Here is a 20,164-nt window from a genome sequence, read left to right as displayed (position 1 = left end):
CTATCGTTTGGGCAAAATAAAAGCGACTGTATGCAGGTATACCAGGGTCATATGAGGTACATCTATTGAACTAGAAGCACAAGGCTTTTGTAATATGAAGTTTTGAGGGCTGTCTGCCAAAGGCTCTTGTCCATTTTTACATAGTGTTTCAGCAGATAGTGGATTCAATCGTTTCTCCAGCAGCATCTCGTCGAACTCAAGCACAATACCCGTACTGTCCAAGTTCTGTCAGCCAAATGTCATAAAGACACGTTACAGTATATCATGTACTGTTCTCTTTGTGTTCTTGCTACCTCTGTTTTGGAATAGAGCTTATTTGTTTGTTTCCACTTTGTTCCTCTTCTCTCTTTTGCCAATTAGCTTTACTTTCTCCCAACATGGAGTCATACAGTAATCCTGTAGGTAGGTTCAAGGTGTGCTGTCTGCTTGTCCTGTCAGAAAAAAAAATACTTTGACCCCCCCCCTTTTAATTATGACCACTTAGGCAAAAGAATCCCCTTGAACAACTCAATTGAGTCATTCATTCAACAGCGTCATTGCATACATTTGGTGTGGATGTAGAATGATTCATTTGTCTCTCCCATGTCTAATACTAAATGATAAATCATAAAAATGATCTCTGTCTCTATGAACTGTAATTGGCTGTAATGAGTGAGTTAGAAAAGGTATGGGTGTGTGTACGTTTTAATTCTTTGGACTACAAAGCGTTCTTATTTCTGTGTCAAGGGTTTGGATTGTGCGACTATAGCAATAGGTTTGTACTTAAGGGCAAACAATTTTTTTCCCATTTTTTTTTTTCTTCAATTTAACATTTCGGAGGTGTTTACATTTAAAATGTGCATGTAAACCAATTACAGCTCATATTGAGGCTAATAGTGGATGTGACATTTTAGCACCATCATTTCAGTACACCTTCTGTGTGTCACTTGTGATTTGATTTGACTTGTGCCTCATGCTCTGTGAAGCGATCAGTTTATTTGCCGGTCTGTTACCCATAACAACCACCCTGCTTGCTAACTGTATCTGTTTATTCACTGCCTGGTCCCCGACTCCTTTAGACTCATAATTACCAGACAAATTGCCGATCTGTGTAGCAAAACAGAATGTAAGCTCGTGAGCCTTCCAGGATGGTTGTACGAGGTTATGACTCCTGTCTGGTTGTCTATTTTGACTGATAATCTCTGTTATATACATTTTATTGTAATACTTTAGAAAGTCATAATTTTACAACCACTCTTCTTTGATTTTAGTTGTGTATTTTTTTAAATTATTTTATCTAATCAATTATCATAAGAAATGGAATCATATAGTAGCTCACTGTAACCAATATGTGTTATCCTATCCTTACGCAAATAGATTATCAGCATGTATTGGGGTTGTTTTGTTGTTGGTTTGTTTGAATACTTTATCTTGTTGGAAAAGTTTCTCAGCGTTGGAAATAGTTTTGTGGCCCTGATTACAATCTTCATTAGAGTTTAAGTGCAGTTGAACTTCATTCGGATGGCGCCAGTCTATTTAAGGGCAAAGGTCGGCTCAGTGCTACACTGGTGGTATTGTTTACATCGGGGCAGATAGTTTAGGTTCAGGACTTCCTCCTAAAGTTTGTCTCCTGTTTGTCCTCCTTCCAGACCTCCAGTTGGACTACTCGCTGACAGACGACTTCTGTAAGAACCACTTCCTGGTTGGGCTGCTGCTGCGGGAGGTGGGCGGGGCCCTGCAGGAGTTTCGAGAGATCCGTCAAATATCCATCCACGTGCTCAAGAACCTGATGGTCAAGCACACCTTTGACGAACGCTACACCTCCAAGGTAAGCAGACTAATTCTCCCTGCCTCTTTCCTCTAGTCGTTTCAAAATTCATCATAAGGGACAATGAAGTTTAATCAGAGCTTTATCTCTATTTCAGAGCCAGCAGGCTAGGTTGGCAACTCTCTACCTGCCCCTGTTCGGTCTGCTCCAGGAGAACGTCAACAGGCTCAATGTGAAGGAAGTCTCCCCATTCATCATCAACCACTCCAACAATGTAAGGCTGACATCTAGTGGCTGACTACCACCACAACTCAAAGGCCCTACCTGTAAATGTTTGGCTTTACTAATGGTCCATTTTCCTTTCAGAATGGAAGAGATGACCCACTCTTGGGCAACTCCATGATGATGACGCCTCCACGCTCCAGTACTTTGTTAGACAACAGTTTGCACAAGGATGTGTTTGGGGTTATCTCTGGCACCGGTGAGATTCAGTCTGCTTTTGGCAGGCAACGATATGACACTCGACTCATGTTGTCCCGTGGCGATTGAGCGGCATGCGGGCCATGAGTTTAACTGTGCTGTTGTCTTTGTGTTCTCCAGCCTCCCCCCACGCGTCCTCCACCCCCAACATTAACTCTGTCCGCCACGCTGACTCCCGGGGCTCCCTCATCAGCACTGACTCTGGCAACAGTCTTCATGAGAAGAGCAATGATAAGACCAACTCTCTGGACAAGGTACAACTCCATGGAGTCAGAGTACAGCCACTGTCATGGACTATTACTTAAAGTTGATCATTTCTGCTTTCACTTATTGAGGGTGTAGCCTATGTCTGTTGCATGTGTCCAACTGGCACATGACCTCCATCAGGATATCAGATCACTGCAGTGCTGTTAGTCCATTTGGGCTAGAAATAAATGTGTACGAGTCAATATGAGTTGAGCAGCTATTCAGTGAATGAGATTCAGGCCACGTATTTAGTTGATGTTTCATGCATCATTTTGTGTATTTCTCACTGACACATAAGAGGTGCATCCATTACAGTGGCAAGAAAAAGTATGTGAACCCTTTGAAAATACCTGGATTTCTGCATAAATTGGTCATAACATTTGATCTGATCTTTATCTAGGTCACAACAATAGACGAACACAGTCTGCTTAAACTAATAACACACAAACAATTATATGTTATCATGTCTTTATTGAACACACCGTGTAAACATTCAGTGTAGGGTGAAAAAGTATGTGAACCCTTGGATTTAATAACTGGTTGACCCTCCTTTGGCAGCAACAACCGCAACCAAACGTTTTCTGTAGTTGCGGATCAGACCTGCACAACGGTCAGGAGGAATTTTGGACCATTCCTCTTTACAAAACTGTTTCAGTTCAGCAATGTTCTTGGGATGTCTGGTGTGAACTGCTCTCTTGAGGTCAGACCACAGCATCTCAATCGGGTTGAGGTCAGGACTCTGACTGGGCCACTCCAGAAGGCGTATTTTCTTCTGTTGAAGCCATTCTTTTGTTGATTTACTTCTGTGTTTTGGGTCGTTGTCCTGTTGCATCACCCATCATCTGTTGAGCGTCAATTGGTGGACAGATAGCCTTACATTCTCCTGCAAAATGTCTTGATAAACTTGGGAATACATTTTTCCGTCTGATAGCAAGCTGTCCAGGCCCTGAGGCAGCAAAGCAGCCCCAAACCATGTTGCTCCTCCACCATACTTTACAGTTGGGATGAGGTTTTGATGTTGGTGTGCTGTGCCTTTTATTCTCCACACAGTGTCGTGTGTTCCTTCCAAACACCTCAACTTTAGTTTCATCTGTCCACTGAATATTTTGTCAGTTGCGCTGTGGAACATCCAGGTGCACTTTTGTGAACTTCAGATGTGCAGCAATGTTTTTTTTGGGCAGCAGTGGCTTTATCCGTGGGATCCTCCTATGAACACCATTCTTGTTTAGTTTATTACGTATCGTAGGTTGTTAGCATGTTCCAGAGATTTCTGTAAGTCTTTAGCTGACACTCTAGGATTCTTCTTAACCTCATTGAGCATCCTGCGCTGTGCTCTTGCAGTCATCTTTGCAGGAAGGACACTCATAGGGAGAGTAGCAACAGTGCTGAAATTTCTCCATTTATAGACAATGTGTCTTACTGTGGACTGATGAACATCAAGGCTTTTAGAGATACTTTTGTAACCCTTTCCAGCTTGATGCAAGTCAACAATTCTTAATCTTAGGCCTTCTGAGATCTTTTGTTCGAGGCATGGTTCACATCAGGCAATGCTTCTTGTGAATAGCAAACTAAAATTTTGTGAGCGTAACCAACATCTCCAATCTCATCTCATTGATTGGACTCCAGGTCAGCTGACTCCTGACTCCAATTAGCTTTTGGAGAAGTCATTAGCCTAGGGGTTCACATACTTTTAGACAAGAAAAATACAATTTGTGTGTTATTAGTTTTCTATGTTTGTCTATTGTTGTGACTTAGATATAGATCAGATCAAATTTTATGACCAATTTATGCTGAAATCCAAGTAATTTCAAATGGTTCACATACTTTTTCTTGCCACTGTATACCTGTGACAGTTATGAGGTTACCCCCTATTAACTTATCGTTGTACCATTGACTCCTCCACCCACCCACACACTCCTGCTGCTGGCCGAAGGAGAATATCAGGCGGAGACACTCTGCCAACGTGCTGCGCTTCTTTTCCGAGCCCGAGGACTCCGTGCTATCCATTCGCTCCAAGCGCGCCACCATGGACTTTTCCCTGCTCACTGTCCCCAGTGTCTCAGAGAATCATGTCCCGCATCACACCACCACTCCACTCCAAGTACAGAATACCAATAAACCTCCCTCACCCCCCCTTCCTCCCAAGAGTGTCCCATCTGGGAGTGTGTGTGAGCGAGTGTGTGTGTTTTAGTCTTTGCCGAGTTCCTTTCTTTGCCAGGCGGATGATACACAGTTTCGTCTCTGGTGCCATGAAGCACAGCTACTGTGTGGCTTCATGGGGGCTTTCTGTAGGAGTGATACACACAGCTGGAGCCTCTTTATTTTTGATCTCGCTCACATGTGCTGTGTGACTTTTCTATCTCAGTCTGTAAGAGTTCCGAGGACCAGTTTTTGTAGGATATTCCCTTTCTTTGTGTTATGTTTCTCCATTTTTTTTCCCATTTTTTTGGGGGGGGAATGATACTCTGAGGAGACAGCTCGCCAGAAGGGGAAAGAAAAACATGAATGTGTAATATCTGCTTAATTTTTAGGCTGTGAATGATACCCATCTAGTATATTTCCAATTATAAATCCTTCTTAATAAAGAATTCATGCAAATGATCACCTACCCTCTTCAGTCAAGTTCCCAGACTTATTTGGGGCAGCTAAGTTTAGCTGCTAACTTTCTCTGTCAACACTCCAAGACAAGACATAGCTTCAGTCTTTCCGTGAGGTCATCCTCAGTTAGGAGTTCTGGTCTAGACTAACTCACCGCTGGCAACGGAAGACGCTGTATTCCACCAAACCCACGCTGTGCTATAACTGCTGGTTCCTGCTCCGTGCTCTCTGTCCCGGCTTGGAGAATTCTAGTGATTAGGCCCTGCACGTAGAGTTGATCTGGAAGTCTCACCCACGTCTAGAGGCCAACAGGGCCTGAGTGACTGACTCCATTAGTGTAGTCATACTGCACCGTGAGTCATACTACATGCTTATCAGCACATCATATCACATGAATACTAATGTATAGGATGTAGATGTACTGAAGTGCAATTTAGTATTACATAATAATGACAATGATAAACTCTAATGTTTTACTGTTTTCAATATTTAAAATGTCCTTGTTTTTTTTCTACCCGTTTTGCCTTTTAGAACATGGACGGATTAAGATAAGATGAAGAAGTAGACAACAAAATGGCAAATATGTCAACAAAGACAGCAATAGGACAAATACTACAAATCTCCCAATAGCATTATGCTGTGAATAGAGTCATGCAACAGGGCATAAGTAGTGTGTTGTAGTGTATTCCAGCTGATCTCTGACCAGCGCATCTGTCCCTCAGAACCAGCCAGCCTCAGCCCTGGGCAGCAGCCTACTGCGCTGTGACAAACTGGACCAGACTGAGATCAAGAGCCTGCTCATGTGCTTCCTGCATGTCCTCAAGAGCATGTCTGAGGGTAAGACCACACCTCTCTCTAGTACAATTACATGATTATATGTTTTTTTTTTGGGGGGGGGGGGTTAGGATATGCTTAGTGACCTGTGTTTTCTACAGCCAGTAGTTTCCCCAAGACTACATCCCCTATCCTCTATTTAGTGCACTGCTTTTGACCCAGTGCCATTCGGGAAGCAGCGCAGGTGACTCTCTAACTCCCTTCTATCCTTCGTTCAGATGCTCTGTTTACATACTGGAACAAGGCCTCATCTTCTGAGCTCATGGACTTCTTCACACTAGTAGAGTAAGAAGTGAACTCGGCTTGGCCGTGTTATTATTGACCTGATGCTACTCCATACCATTTACCGTGCATATCAGGGGATGTTTAAGCGTCCTCTGTCCACATTGTGTAACGATGAGTCTCCCAACGTTTCTGTTTCCAGGGTGTGTCTCCATCAATTCAGATACATAGGAAAAAGATCCATCGCAAGGTAATGTTGTTGTCAGAATGGTTCAATTAGTTGTATGGAGCTTGTATGTAATACCTGTATGAGACTACTCTACATTCATAATTTATTACAGTTTCATATATTTTATGTTTATATTATTGTTTATATAATTGTGTTGATTCAAATGTTATGTTAATGTTGTGTGAATATTGTCCAACCATTTTAGTGACATAATATTGTGCTATTTTAAGGTATAGGAATGAATGTCGTTTTGTAGTAACACTTGAGACCAGAACACAAACCTGTGACTGATATTTCTACCAATAGGCCCAAAACAGTACTAATGTGTGGTTTGTTGAGCTTGGTTAACATTGTGTGTACAGTAAAGCCCCTGAAACACTACACCTTATAAACACACTATACAGTACGCTCATAATTTGCCTTTGGACTCTGGCACACACATTCTCTGTGGGAGCTCTGCGCCGGACACACTGATGGCTATGGTTCTCACTCTCCACTCTCTCTAACCCACCACCACTCTCTCTGTTTTTCTGTTCATTTAAATGCTGGCAAGTTTAATATAGTTTAAAAAAAACATGGCTCCTGCCCCTCCTGCTTGGGTAAGACTAGAAGTGGAATTAACTCTCCTATACTAAAAGCATGTTGTCTTCTCTCTTTTCTGATTGGCCATCTTATAACAGCACACAACTGATTGGGCATGTAATAGCACCTCACTACTCTACCCTGACATAAGCGTCACCGTATATAGTGTCTGTCACTGTCATGTGCATGCGCTGGCTTCTGCTGCTACTAACTGCTGTGATGCTGATCTGGCACTGTCTGACCCATCGCATGAGAAACACGCTTCTCTGAAACGCCTCACAGCTATGCTTTTACTTCTCAACACTGAATCAAGACTGTATAGATGATCACAAGTGGGAAGAGTAGCAGTGTGTTAAATTAGCTAAAAGATGCTCAAAATATACCTAAAACAGACATTTGTTCATGTCCTAGAGGTGCGCTTGATTTTCTCTTTAACCCTATTTCTAGCCTGGGAAACAGTTTATGATTAAGACGACCACAAAGGAGTCTTAAACTGATCTGGTTTCCAGGCTATACAGTATATCCTACCATTTTCTAAATCAATAGAATAGTTAGGTATGTGTAATATCCACTCTAACCTGCTTGACTAACCCTGGTCCTGCTGGTAATGAGCCACTCGTTTAACAGTGTCCTGTTTCCTCATCAGGAACCAGGAAGGGGTGGGACTCGTAGCAGCACATGAGCGGAAGTCTCAGACTCTGCCTGTGTCCCGTAACAGGGCGGGAATGATGCATGCCCGCTTACAGCAACTCAGCAGCCTGGATAACTCATACACTTTTAACCACAGTAAGTCCCCCCAAACACCCACCCCTAAACCAAAGGCCCCTCTGCTCCTCCCTCTGTAGTCAGTCATCATCATCATCATCATCATCCTCCTCTTCATTAGAATCATGTGTGCCAAACCCAAGTCCAAAGTCAGCCGTTCTAGAGCCGTCCATGGATGTTGTGGTTTTGAGTGAATAAAAGTTAGGGGTTTTATCCTAGAGAGTACATGAACCCTTGTGTTGAAGGGATGGTTTTCATCGGGCCAAGTTCACTGTGTAACGTTATACTGACTTCACCGAAAGCAAAAGAGATTCAACTCTATAGTATAGGGTGTCTGTTACATGATTCCCTTTAATGAAGTGAGTTTCTTTGTGTTTTCAGTGTAAGAAAGATTTCAAGTGTTCTTGGAATATCTGTAGACCATGGTAAGAATGTATCAGGTCAACGACAGGCAGCTTTCAGACTATTTACTATTAGCTCTGTTCATCTGGTTGAATTAAGAGCATGCCATTTTAAACCCTCTGATCCCTCTATCCTGTTCATTTCTGTTCCCTTAACTAATTTCATTGTATTCAAACCTTTGAAAAATCACAAGTAAAATGCATTTTGTTTTCAACTCCACAGAATATTACTTCCTCCTTTTGAAGCAAGGTTTTTTACCTTGATACTAATGATGACTATTCTCTCTGACTGTATTGTAAGGATTTCTCACGACGGCATTTATGCAGCCCTGACTCAGGCTGCAGCCCAAATGGCACCCTATTCCCTATACCAGAGCCCTATGGGTCCTGTTTAAAAGTAGTGCACTAAATAGGGAATACGTTGCAATTTGAGACTCAGTCGGAGCAGCATAAGAATTTAGGGGTGATTTGAAAGTGCTCCAGCAGTGTGGTGTGTGTGTGTGTGTACCCTGCAGCCTATAGCCACTCTGATGCTGACGTGATGAACCAATCGGTCCTGGAAGCTAACATCGCCACGGAGGTCTGCCTCACCGTGCTGGACACTCTCAGCATCTTCATCATGGGATTCAAGGTACACTCCTAGCTGTGCTTTCTGTTGGTTATAATAAGCAGTCCTCAACATGTAAAAGTAATCTCAATGCCTTACTTATGTGATTATGTTATCTAAAAGTTGAAACTCCCTCTTCAGTTTTGCCTTACCAATCCCTGACAAGAACACAATCCTGTTTGTGTACATACAGTGCATGCATTTGATATGTCTTGTTTGCCATTTTATTGGATTATGTCACCTTTTTCCACACTTCTTACTTGATGTTGTCTATTACTGCCAGTCCCCGGGATTTTGAAGATAACTGTCTGTACTTTTATGTTGTCAGACCCAGCTCTGTTCGGACCATGGCCACAACCCGCTCATGAAGAAGGTGTTCCAGGTACACCTCTGCTTCCTGCAGATCAACCAATCAGAGACGGCCCTCAAGCAGGTCTTCACCTCGCTGCGCACCTTCATCTACAAAGTAAGGAGGCCATTGGTCTTCAACACTTCGCAGTAGTGAAGTGTTTTTCTCTCCCGGTCTTAAATGTGCCGAGTATCTAATTGTCACTATGTGTTTGTTTCCAGTTCCCCTGCACCTTCTTCGAGGGCCGAGCGGACATGTGTGCTTCGTTCTGCTACGAGATCCTGAAGTGCTGCAACTCCAAGCTGAGCTCCATCCGCAGTGATGCCGCCCACCTCCTCTACTTCCTCATGAAGAGTAACTTTGACTACACCGGGCGCAAGTCTTTCGTCCGCACTCACCTCCAAGTGAGAGATAGAGGGTTTCCCTTCCACATGCTGATACATTTGTCTCCTCAGAACATCTCTATGTAGCAGCACGCTCTATGGAGCTTTCATAAAGAGCGGTTTGGTTGATGGTTGTGTTAGTAGTTTCGTATTGATGTGCATTTCCTGTCCTCACGCCCAGGTGGTGATCGCTGTCAGTCAGCTGATCGCTGACGTCATCGGTATTGGAGGAACCCGCTTCCAACAGTCCCTGTCTATCATCAACAACTGTGCCAACAGTGATAAGACCATCAAGGTCAGATCCCGATGGACACTCTATTCACATTCAAACTCCATGTCATCAGTATTGCTTGGTCTTTAATGGACATATTATATGAAATATATTACAGCCAAGGTTGGACCACTTGAATAATCTGCTGTATTATCCTGTGTAGAACACCGCTTTCCCGTCAGATGTGAAGGACCTGACCAAGCGGATCCGGACGGTCCTGATGGCCACGGCTCAGATGAAGGAGCATGAGAGGGACCCGGAGATGCTGGTGGACCTGCAGTATAGCCTAGCCAAGTCCTACGCCAGCACGCCCGAACTCCGCAAGACTTGGCTGGACAGCATGGCCCGCATCCATGTGAAGAATGGAGACCTGTCCGAGGTCTGTACCAGGCTAGGGGTCAGAGTTTGGGCCTAAAAATATATGAGTATAAGTCAATGCCAGAGGGATAGGTGTTATTTTGATAGGTGTAGATATTTAAGGAATGGATTATGGTAGAATCTCTCTACACAGTATGATGATGTTATATGTTGAATTCAAGTCATGTGGGTGGCTGGTAAAACATACTGATCTATCTGGGATGTTCTCTGTTGTTCACAGGCAGCCATGTGTTATGTGCACGTGGCGGCACTGGTGGCCGAGTATCTCCGGAGAAAAGGTGCGTTTTCCGTCAGCAGTAGAGATGTTGCTGATGATTGTCATTCGATGGTGCCGTTGTCTCTTTTCAAGACAGGAGAACTTCACAAGGGGTTCATGAATGGTCAGAGCAATGTGATTTTAATGAAATTATTGGTAGTTATTAGTTTGTTATTAGTCAGTAGTCCAATACTATACTGTGATTGAGTGTACATAGCACTATGTAATTTGTCATTCTTTCTACGTTCCGATACGATCAGGGGCCGTATGTATTAAGGATGGGGGAGAAAATCGATACAGTGACAAAAAGGGATATTATTTTTGACGATATAGGGTGTTGTTTTGACAATATCGCAATATTATTTTTGCGCTAGTTGGCTGTACCTGCACCAAAACTCCTTCATAGCCTTTTCTCCGTCTTCTTTTTAAATAGCACTTTTATTTCTATGACTGATCAAAAGTAGTTTTCTCAAGGCTCTCTGTCCCTCTGCAGCAGACATATGGTGAGGAATATGTTTAGAACATCAAATCGCAATAAAATGGCGCTGTCAGATCGCAATACATATACAGTTGAAGTCGGAAGTTTACATACACCTTAGCCGAATACATTTAAAATACGTTTTTCAAAATTCCTGACATTTAATCCTAGTAAAAATTCCCTGTCTTAGGTCAGTTAGGATCACCACTTTATTTTAAGAATGTGAAATGTCAGAATAATAGTAGAGAGAATGATTTATTTCAGCTTTTATTTCTTTCATCACATTCCCAGTGGGTCAGAAGTTTACATACACTCAATTAGTATTTGGTAGCATTGCCTTTAAATTGTTTAACTTGGGTCAAACATTTCGGGTAGCCTTCCACAAGCTTCCCACAATAAGTTCAGTGAATTTTGGCCCATTTCTCCTGACAGAGCTGGTGTAACTGAGTCAGGTTTGTAGGCCTCCTTGCTTGCACACGCTTTTTCAGTTCTGCCCACACATTTTCTATGGGATTGAGGTCAGGGCTTTGTGATGGCCACTTCAATACCTTGACTTTGTTGTCCTTAAGTCATTTTGCCACAACTTTGGAAGTATGCTTGGTGTCATTGTCCATTTGGAAGACCCATCTGCGACCATTAACTTCCTGACTAATGTCTTGAGATGTTGCTTCAATATATCCACATAATTTTCCTCCCTCATGATTCTATTTATTTTGTGAAGTGCACCAGTCCCTCCTGCAGCAAAGCACCCCCACAACATGATGCTGCCACCCCCGTGCTTCACGGTTGGGATGGTGTTCTTCGGCTTGCAAGCCTCCCCCTTTTTCCTCCAAACATAATGATGGTCATTATGGCCAAACGGTTCCATTTTTGTGTTCATCAGACCAGAGGACATTTCTCCAAAAAGTACAATCTTTGTCCCCATGCGTACTATTGTTTGTACAGATGAACGTAGTACCTTCAGGCGTTTGGAAATTGCTCCCAAGGATGAACCAGACTTGTGGAGGTCTACATTTCTTTCTGAGGTCTCCGCTGATTTATTTTGATTTTCCCATGATGTCAAGCAAAGAGACACTGAGTTTGAAGGTAGGCCTTGAAATACATTCACAGGTACACCTCCAATAGACTCAAATTATGTCAATTAGCCTATCAGAAGCTTCTAAAGTCTTGACCACATTTCCTGGGATTTTCCAAGCTGTTTAAAGGCACAGTCAACTTAGTGTACGTAAACTTCTGACTCACTGGAATTGTGATGCAGTGAATTATAAGTTAAATAATCTGTAAACAATTGTCGGAGAAATTTGTTCTGTCATGCAGAAAGTAGATGTCCTAACCGACTTGCCAAAACTATAGTTTGTTAACAAGAAATTTGTGTAGTGGTTGAAAAACGAGTTTTAATGACTCCAATCTAAGTGTATGTAAACTTCCGACTTCAACTGTAGAATCGTGAGAATCGCAAAAGATATCGTATCTCCACCTAAGTATCGTGATAATATTGTATCGTGAGTTCCCAGACCTAGTATGTATCAAGCGCCTCAGAGTTAGTGCTGATCTAGGATCAGGTCCTCCCTGTCCGTATTCAATGTGATCTAAAAGGCTAAACTGATCATAAATCAGCACTTTTGCTCTGAGATGCTTGATACATACAGCCACATATTTTGTCATGTAACATTGTAATCTGTCCGTCTGTGTTGTTTCACACACAGCTTCTTAACACCAGAGGGTTAATCAGCTCTGTGAAAGCAGGTCCACTCATAGCACACTGTATAAGAGAGCAATTATCTGTTTCCCTGACAACAAACTTTGACCTTTTGCCTGTTAGTACACCAGATAATGTTCTGAATGAAGCTATTTTCCCCTTAGTGTAGAACCTGTATAAAACACCTCAGAAAGAATAAAATGTCTGTCTATTTGGTTTATTGCTGATGGTCCCATCTCCTTAACGTCCGTAGGCATGTTCAAACAGGGTTGCTCAGCCTTCCGGGTGGTCACTCCCAACATTGATGAAGAGGTGTCCATGATGGAGGATGTGGGCATGCAGGATGTCCACTTCAACGAGGTGAGAGACTAGGAGCCCGCTGCTCTCTGCTGCTAGGTCATGACATGAGTTCTGGTGCTCGTTTGAATGTCGTGTTTTGGGCGGGGCATTCACAACTCTATCTTTTTTTTTTATGATCAGTTTATATCCTTGGATCATTTCCAGCACACTTGCTGCTAAATTTTGGAGTTTGCACTTTCCTGGAGATAACTAGGCAGCTATCTTGTAGAGATGTTATCTGTGAATCAGCTCTGCTCCACACTATCAAACAACATGCAAAACAAAAGCACTTACTGAACAACATGCAACCAATTCCACATCTAATGATACGCTTGAATTTATTACAAATAAATCCTCGCTGTTCTCTAATAAGGCACAGTGTAGCTTATCATTGTGGCATATGATAGCCGTCCAATAGCCATTTAGAGTTGATGCCGAACAAATGTGCATTTTAAATCCCATTTTCATATCCTGTTCACCATATCCTCATTATACAGGATGTCATTGGAGTTATACAACCGTTCATGTTGGGTTGAGTCAAGGACAATAGGCCTCTAGTACTTTCTCTTTGCACTAACCTTCATAAAGCTTTGAAATGAAGCCCTCGTGTTGTCTATGTTCAGATCACCTTCGTGTGGACACCATATGAAAAGTGGTGTTTTCTCTCGTCCTTTCTCCAAAACAGGATGTACTGATGGAGCTGTTGGAGGAGTGTGCTGATGGCCTGTGGAAGGCTGAGCGCTATGAGCTCATCTCAGACGTCTACAAGCTCATCATCCCCATCTATGAGAAGCGTAGGGACTTTGAGGTACAGCAGCAGACCTGCACCCACTGTTGGTTCCACTCTCAAGGTCATGGGGCTCAACAGTAAAGGATAAAGGCCCAAACATTGATTAAAAGATGCTGGTTCTTATCGGTGTGTTTCTCAATTCCACAGAAACTAGCTCACCTGTATGACACGCTCCATCGTGCCTACAGCAAAGTGACCGAGGTCATGCACACGGGCAAGAGGCTGCTGGGCACATATTTCAGAGTGGCTTTCTTTGGTCAGGTGAGCTAGCGATTGAAGTCTGACGGTAGACTGTTGTATCACAAAACAATGCAATGGAGATCTCACAAATTGTTTCACTTTCCCGCTATACTATTGCTTTGCTCTTTCAAATACAGTATGCAGGTATTTTAGATTTTTAACTAATTATATTTTCAATGTATTGTTTAAGATTAATTCAAATTCAAGGCGCAAATGGCTAAATTTATAAGTGCCCTTTGTCCCCCCCCAAAATAGTCTTGATTTGAGCATGGGAGATGCTGGAAGCGTTTTGATTGATAAAAGCATGACCACGTCACGTGCCCTTTTTATTATCCAATCTAATACTTTTTCCCCCTGCTTTTTTATCCTCTTTAAAGGCAGCGGTAAGTTCTGCAGTAGGATCTGCTCCTGAACAGCCAAAATCTGTGTGTGGTGTGCTGTTGCTGTAATCCATGCCATTTTTTTCAGCCAAAGTGTGCTGCTTAAAGCTCTTAGCAGTTACATTAACTCACTAACCTTCCGCCAACTATTTGTGTTTGGTTGTTGCAACAGCATTGCATGTTGCTGATTCAATGGAGTAATAGACTGTCTTCTTAGCTTCCATTTTCCAATGTTATTTTCAAAGTCTTCTTACATCTGGTTCTTCCTCGTCTTTCACTGTGTTAACTCTTGTGTTTTGCAGTTGTTGCTTTTGACAGTTTGCTTTGTTGGCGTGGATAACTTTCATAGAACCATGTTACTTCTGTATGTGGTGTTATAGTGTGAACACTTACATGCTATAGTTGTAGTCTGGGTAGTGTTGGAATAACTATGATTTTTTTGTTTTCTGTTGCTCTACCTACAACTCCGTAGCAGTACCAGTTTACTGACTCTGAGGCTGAGGTAAATGAATGAGAAAGCGAATAACGTGGTAGGCACTCTGCGTTAGAGCTTAAGGCTTGTGATGTGCCCCTGTTAGTGCAGTCAGTGGTATTAACCGCCGCCTAGCTTATCCATCTCAACCCTCTACTACTCTCTGGCTTAGTGTTGCCCTGACAACAAGCATATTATTCAAGGTTCAATGGGAGGATTCCATTTTTCATCTCTGTATCCATTCATCCAGGTGATAGCTACTTCCCCATTCAGCTACAGTGCTGAGGGATTTTTGTATTATTGTTTTTTGGGTATAAATACTGTGCATCCTTTGATGGTGTGAAATCCAAACCCCTTCATCCGTCCTTTTATTTGTCCAGTAGCACTGATTCTAGATCAGTTTTGTTGTTTGTTTCTGGGCTTTGACTGTGACATTGATCCAGGGATATGTATTTTGGGAATATTTCTTGCTCTTAGGGTCAGGATATGAAATTGTTGCTGTCACTCATCCCATTTCCACAGACAATTAGTCAACACGGCGTAGTGCCTTGCTCATTTGTCTGTTATACTCTTGTTTTTAAGTCTTCATACTGCTTTTGACGTCGTCGTTACATGAACACCTTGACATTTGGGTTTTCGTTGGTTTCCTTTTCTCTAGTACTGTAACCATAGTGTGTATTTTTGGCTACCTGCTAGGGATTCTTTGAGGATGAAGATGGTAAAGAGTACATCTACAAAGAACCCAAATTCACCCCACTGTCAGAGATATCTCAGAGGCTACTCAAGCTCTACTCTGACAAGTTTGGCCCAGAGAATGTGAAGATCATTCAGGACTCTGGGAGGGTAAGTGTCAAATCTTTACTCTTGGTATTTGACCCTCGATTTGTGTTTTCGATGGTTGTGATTGGTCATTCCTCTTATTGGTCATTTATGTTATGTGTTCTGATTGGTATTTTGTGTTATGTGTCCTATCCAGATCAACCCTAAAGATCTCGACTCGAAGTATGCCTACATCCAGGTGACCCATGTCATCCCGTTCCTGGAAGAGAAGGAGCTGGTGGACAGGAAGACAGACTTTGAGAAGAGCCACAACATCCGTCGCTTTGTCTTCGAGATGCCCTTCACCGTGTCGGGGAAGAAGCAGGGAGGGGTGGAGGAGCAGTGCAAACGCAGGACCATCCTGACCAGTAGGTGTTCCACTTCATCTAGACAGTTAGGGCCAATGAAGGGACCCATAGGTCGACATCTTATTCCAAATGTATGTTCATGGATGTACAGATTTGTAAAGATTTTCCTATTGCTTACACAGTGGGACAAACCTATAGATGACTCTCACGGAAAATAATGTGACGCAAATATCAGACACATTCCTTATCACTCAAACATGATCCGTGCATACTGCTTAGAACACTCCCTGCGTGTAGCTGGGAAAGGGGAGGGTATCCAGGTAATCTACAGATATGTACAGTCCATGGGATCATGCTGTGGCGCAGACAACGGTAATAAAACACATCGGTCAACACAGTTCCAGTCACAGGGGAATATTGATGTTAAACATGTCGTAGCATCTATAGTATTTACTTAGACAAGCACCTTATACCCATAGAAACCTTTGCTAGTACTGGCATGTATGTATGTACCTGTACCTGGCATAATATTGCTGTAGGAAGGGTCCTGTGCAATAATGGAAATATCTGATTAGGTTCTGAGTATGTCAGCTCTTTGTTAATAATATTTCTTCATCCCAATTGGTTGTGTTTTATTGTTTTACAGTGTAAAACACTCCAATGTACAAACTTAATCTTATATCTTCATTATCTGATAAGGCTGCCTTGCCTCAAAGGTCTTTAGTGAGTGAATGGGCAAGTCTCACGCCATCAAACTGCTTAGGACACATATCTGTCTGAACCCCTAATAAACGTATGTGAGGGTGAGGATGTTTTACGCACCTAATAGGTTGAGCAACCATGTTCACATCCATTTTCTCTCTCTTTCTCTCTCATAGCAACACACTGTTTCCCCTATGTGAAGAAGCGTATTGCGGTGATGTACCAACATCACACAGACCTGAACCCCATAGAGGTGGCTATAGACGAGATGAGCAAGAAGGTGGCCGAGCTGAGACAGCTGGTTTCCACCAGTGATGTGGACATGATCCGCCTGCAGCTCAAACTACAGGGCAGCATCAGTGTCCAGGTGCAGGCTTATGTCCTCATAAACCACAATTCCTGTCCTCACTAACCACATCCCCTGTCCTCACTAACCACATCCTCTGCTCACAAGCCAAATCTTCTGTCCTCACAAACCACATCCTCTGTCCTCACAGAGCACAGAAACACAACTTCCTCATTTTTTTACCCATTCACCTATTTTATTCACTATATAGAAATTCTATATGGCAAAGACATCCCTTAACTTTCCAATCTGAAATAAATGTTCTTCTCACCTTTTAGGTAAATGCTGGTCCCCTCGCATATGCCAGAGCTTTCCTGGATGATGCCAGCACCAAGAAGTATCCTGACAACAAGGTCAAACAACTTAAAGAAGTCTTTAGGTGAGTTCTTACAGAATACACATTCCCATGCCACACAACATATCTATCCACTAAGTAATTACAGAAGACCATGAATTACATACACTATGTATTATGTATGACACTGGCCTTTTGTGGAGCAGGCAGTTTGTGGAGGCGTGTGGCCATGGCCTGGGCATCAACGAGCGGCTGATCAAAGAGGACCAGCAGGAGTACCATGACGAGATGAAGGCCAACTACAGAGACCTGGCCAGAGAGCTGTCCGCCATCATGCACGAGCCAGTAAGGAGCTACCTGCTAGCATAACAAACATTGGGACTCAATATTGTTTGTGCATCAGTTGTTTTTAATGATTTGTACATTTTGGATGAATCTGTTCTATTTGTTCTGATTGTAATGCTGGTGAAACAGTTTAGTTTGAGGAATGTTATGAACGTAATCGTTATTATAAGGGAATTGCATAGTCTAATATTTGGTCTTTGATATCCCCCTTTTCCCTCTGTTTTTCCTTTGTGCTGACATGAGCAGATTGGATGGTAAAACATCTTTGGCATGGGCTTCATTATGTGTGATTAATCCTAATTAAATTGTCTAAAATAGACCATTTATCATTTAGCATCACCTTGAACTCTCTCCCTCGCTCCCTTCCTCCGCCTTCCAGATCATTCCAGTGGAGGATGGCATGAAGAGCGTTCTTCCAGACTCGCTGCACATCTTCAATGCCATCAGTGGTACCCCCAGCGGTGCCACCATTGCGGGCATGCCCAACTCCTCCTCTGTGGTGTGAGATCCACTGGGATTGGCTGACTCCTGACCTCAACGCTCCGCATGCACGCGCCAACCAGTGTGCCAGTGCTGCCATGAGCCCCCATTCCTGCTTCACTGCTCTCCTTATCATCAAGTTTGCTCTGGCTAAAGTGAGACACTATTAATGTTCTTTTACCTTCTCTCACCACCTCCTTTGGCTTGTACCGTGGGCCAGGACAAAGGACCATGTCGTTTTCTGTTTTCACTATCGTATACAGTACAGCCCCTCTGTGGAGGATGGGACAAGGGACATTGATCCATGAGGGTGACTGAACTAAAGGAGGTCCACATGAACATAGGGGGGTGGGGGGAGGTGAGGTGAGGCAGGGTGGGGCTGTCTATCTGTGGAGCAGACATACAGAATGAGGGGGGACTGGTGTATCCTCCACCCTGTGTCTTGAGTCTGACTGGGGTTCCATGATATATACTGTATATGACATCACTGGTAGTGTTTCCTGTGGAGACGTTCCTGTAGGGATCCTTAAAGCAACACAAATGTGCATGTGATGTCACTAGCTCCCCATCAGCCTCCTGTCGTCTCATTTTCATCTTTTTGTTTTGATCATTGGTCTTCTGCTCTGAACTCTTCAAGTGATCTTGTATGTACATTATTCCACTTTGATAAATCTCATATTGATGTCTTGGCGAACTATATTTGCTGCATACATTGGCATTCATCTCTCTGTACATGAAGACTCGTTATGTTTTTACAAAGCTGCAACTTAATGGAAAAAGAGCCTCCTATGAAAACATTAGTGTTCAACCTTAATCACTGAAATGTCTTAGAATGGGATTTTTTTTAATATTTTTTTTTTTACAGCCGTTGCATATAAGTATATTCCAAGCTGTTAATTCTTGTATATAAAAAAGGAGTGCAATATTTGTCTTTTGCAAGGTGTCTTGCTGTGTTGGGTTCAATACACTGTAAAGATGTTTGTCCTTCTTGCCAAAGCAATGAGGTGTGGATCCAGAGACGAGATCTACTGTGGTAGTTTATATGAAGCTTTGACCATTTTAGTGTTCATTCAAATGTTAATGAAATCATTTTTATATTTGGGAAGCATTGGGTTTTTTATTTTTATTTAACAGAAAGTCACTGTTCTGCTGTATACAGAAATGTTCCCTAATGCTTTTCTTTTAAATAAAATTCCCTTATTTCTCTGCACTTCTACTTGATTTACTTATGAACCTTTCTCACAACAACATTGATGGAAGTAGTCTAGTAGCTTATTGACTGTAACGTTGTTTTGTATGATACAGTATTATCTAATTATTAGCTAATTTGAGGTATTGACTCACTCTCACCTTCCTGGCTCTGGTGTTCTCGCACAAGATAAAACCATAAAACAGCATTCTGGGATACCATTCCAGGGTCGTGCCTCCTAGTCTTAGTGGCAGGAATCACTGTGTTAGCCTGGAAGGGATCACTAAAGGATACTAAACATTACAGGACGAAGAGCAGTCTCTATACACTGCCATCATGACAGGTCAGGCAACAAAATGCTATTAAAATTGCAAAAATTGCATCTGTTAAATTATATTATGGATCTATGCTATTCAGATATCTGGCATTTTCTGATAGGCTTATGTTATTGGTGGGAAAAAAATGCATCTATTTAATTGTTACATCAGTACCCTGCTTAGATATCTCTAATATTTTATATATTTAACCTAATGGTTTTATTTCTCACACACAAAAAGATGAAGACGTTGTTAAGAAGGGCAAGTCAAAGGTAAGACTTCTAGTGCACTGTCCATTGTCTGGATTAATTTATTTTACACGTGATGCTCTGAAAAATCAATAAATGCTTCATAGATTAAATTAACTAGCACCAATTGATATACGCAATTCAAGCTTGCATATTCAGCTACACTACACGACCAAAAGTATTTGGACACCTGCTTGTCGAACATCTCATTCCAAAATCATGAGCATTAATATGGAGTTGGTGCCCTTGCTGTTGGGAAGGCTTTCAACTAGATGTTGGAACTTTGCTGCGGGGACTTGCTTTCCAGTCATCCACGAGCATTAGTGAGGTCCGGCACTGATGTTGGGCGATTAGGCCTTGTTCGCAGTC

At 42.5% G+C, this 20,164-nt stretch overlaps 1 protein-coding gene across 1 annotated transcript in view; it reads left to right on the top strand.

Moving 5' to 3' along the window:
• Positions 1–19,251, top strand: part of LOC120058271 (dedicator of cytokinesis protein 9-like) — a gene marked incomplete at its 5' end in the record, with an annotated part of 86,607 nt that extends 67,356 nt beyond the window's left edge. The window contains 23 exons of the mRNA XM_039006810.1: positions 1,629–1,807; positions 1,905–2,021; positions 2,114–2,228; positions 2,348–2,481; positions 5,794–5,908; positions 6,124–6,190; positions 6,330–6,377; positions 7,585–7,724; positions 8,620–8,735; positions 9,040–9,177; positions 9,282–9,464; positions 9,625–9,738; positions 9,878–10,093; positions 10,313–10,370; positions 12,779–12,885; positions 13,550–13,672; positions 13,802–13,915; positions 15,443–15,589; positions 15,723–15,933; positions 16,752–16,942; positions 17,200–17,300; positions 17,423–17,561; positions 17,941–19,251. Of these exons, the coding sequence (XP_038862738.1) occupies positions 1,629–1,807; positions 1,905–2,021; positions 2,114–2,228; positions 2,348–2,481; positions 5,794–5,908; positions 6,124–6,190; positions 6,330–6,377; positions 7,585–7,724; positions 8,620–8,735; positions 9,040–9,177; positions 9,282–9,464; positions 9,625–9,738; positions 9,878–10,093; positions 10,313–10,370; positions 12,779–12,885; positions 13,550–13,672; positions 13,802–13,915; positions 15,443–15,589; positions 15,723–15,933; positions 16,752–16,942; positions 17,200–17,300; positions 17,423–17,561; positions 17,941–18,066 (2,999 nt within the window). The remainder of the gene's footprint in view (positions 1–1,628; positions 1,808–1,904; positions 2,022–2,113; positions 2,229–2,347; positions 2,482–5,793; positions 5,909–6,123; positions 6,191–6,329; positions 6,378–7,584; positions 7,725–8,619; positions 8,736–9,039; positions 9,178–9,281; positions 9,465–9,624; positions 9,739–9,877; positions 10,094–10,312; positions 10,371–12,778; positions 12,886–13,549; positions 13,673–13,801; positions 13,916–15,442; positions 15,590–15,722; positions 15,934–16,751; positions 16,943–17,199; positions 17,301–17,422; positions 17,562–17,940) is intronic.
• Positions 19,252–20,164: the final 913 nt, after the last annotated feature.

This window comes from Salvelinus namaycush, chromosome 13 (genome assembly GCF_016432855.1).
Source record: "Salvelinus namaycush isolate Seneca chromosome 13, SaNama_1.0, whole genome shotgun sequence".
Classification (NCBI taxonomy): Eukaryota; Metazoa; Chordata; class Actinopteri; order Salmoniformes; family Salmonidae; genus Salvelinus; species Salvelinus namaycush.
The sequence above is the reverse complement of the archived record's forward strand: the minus strand, read 5'-3'. Positions and strand labels throughout refer to the sequence as shown.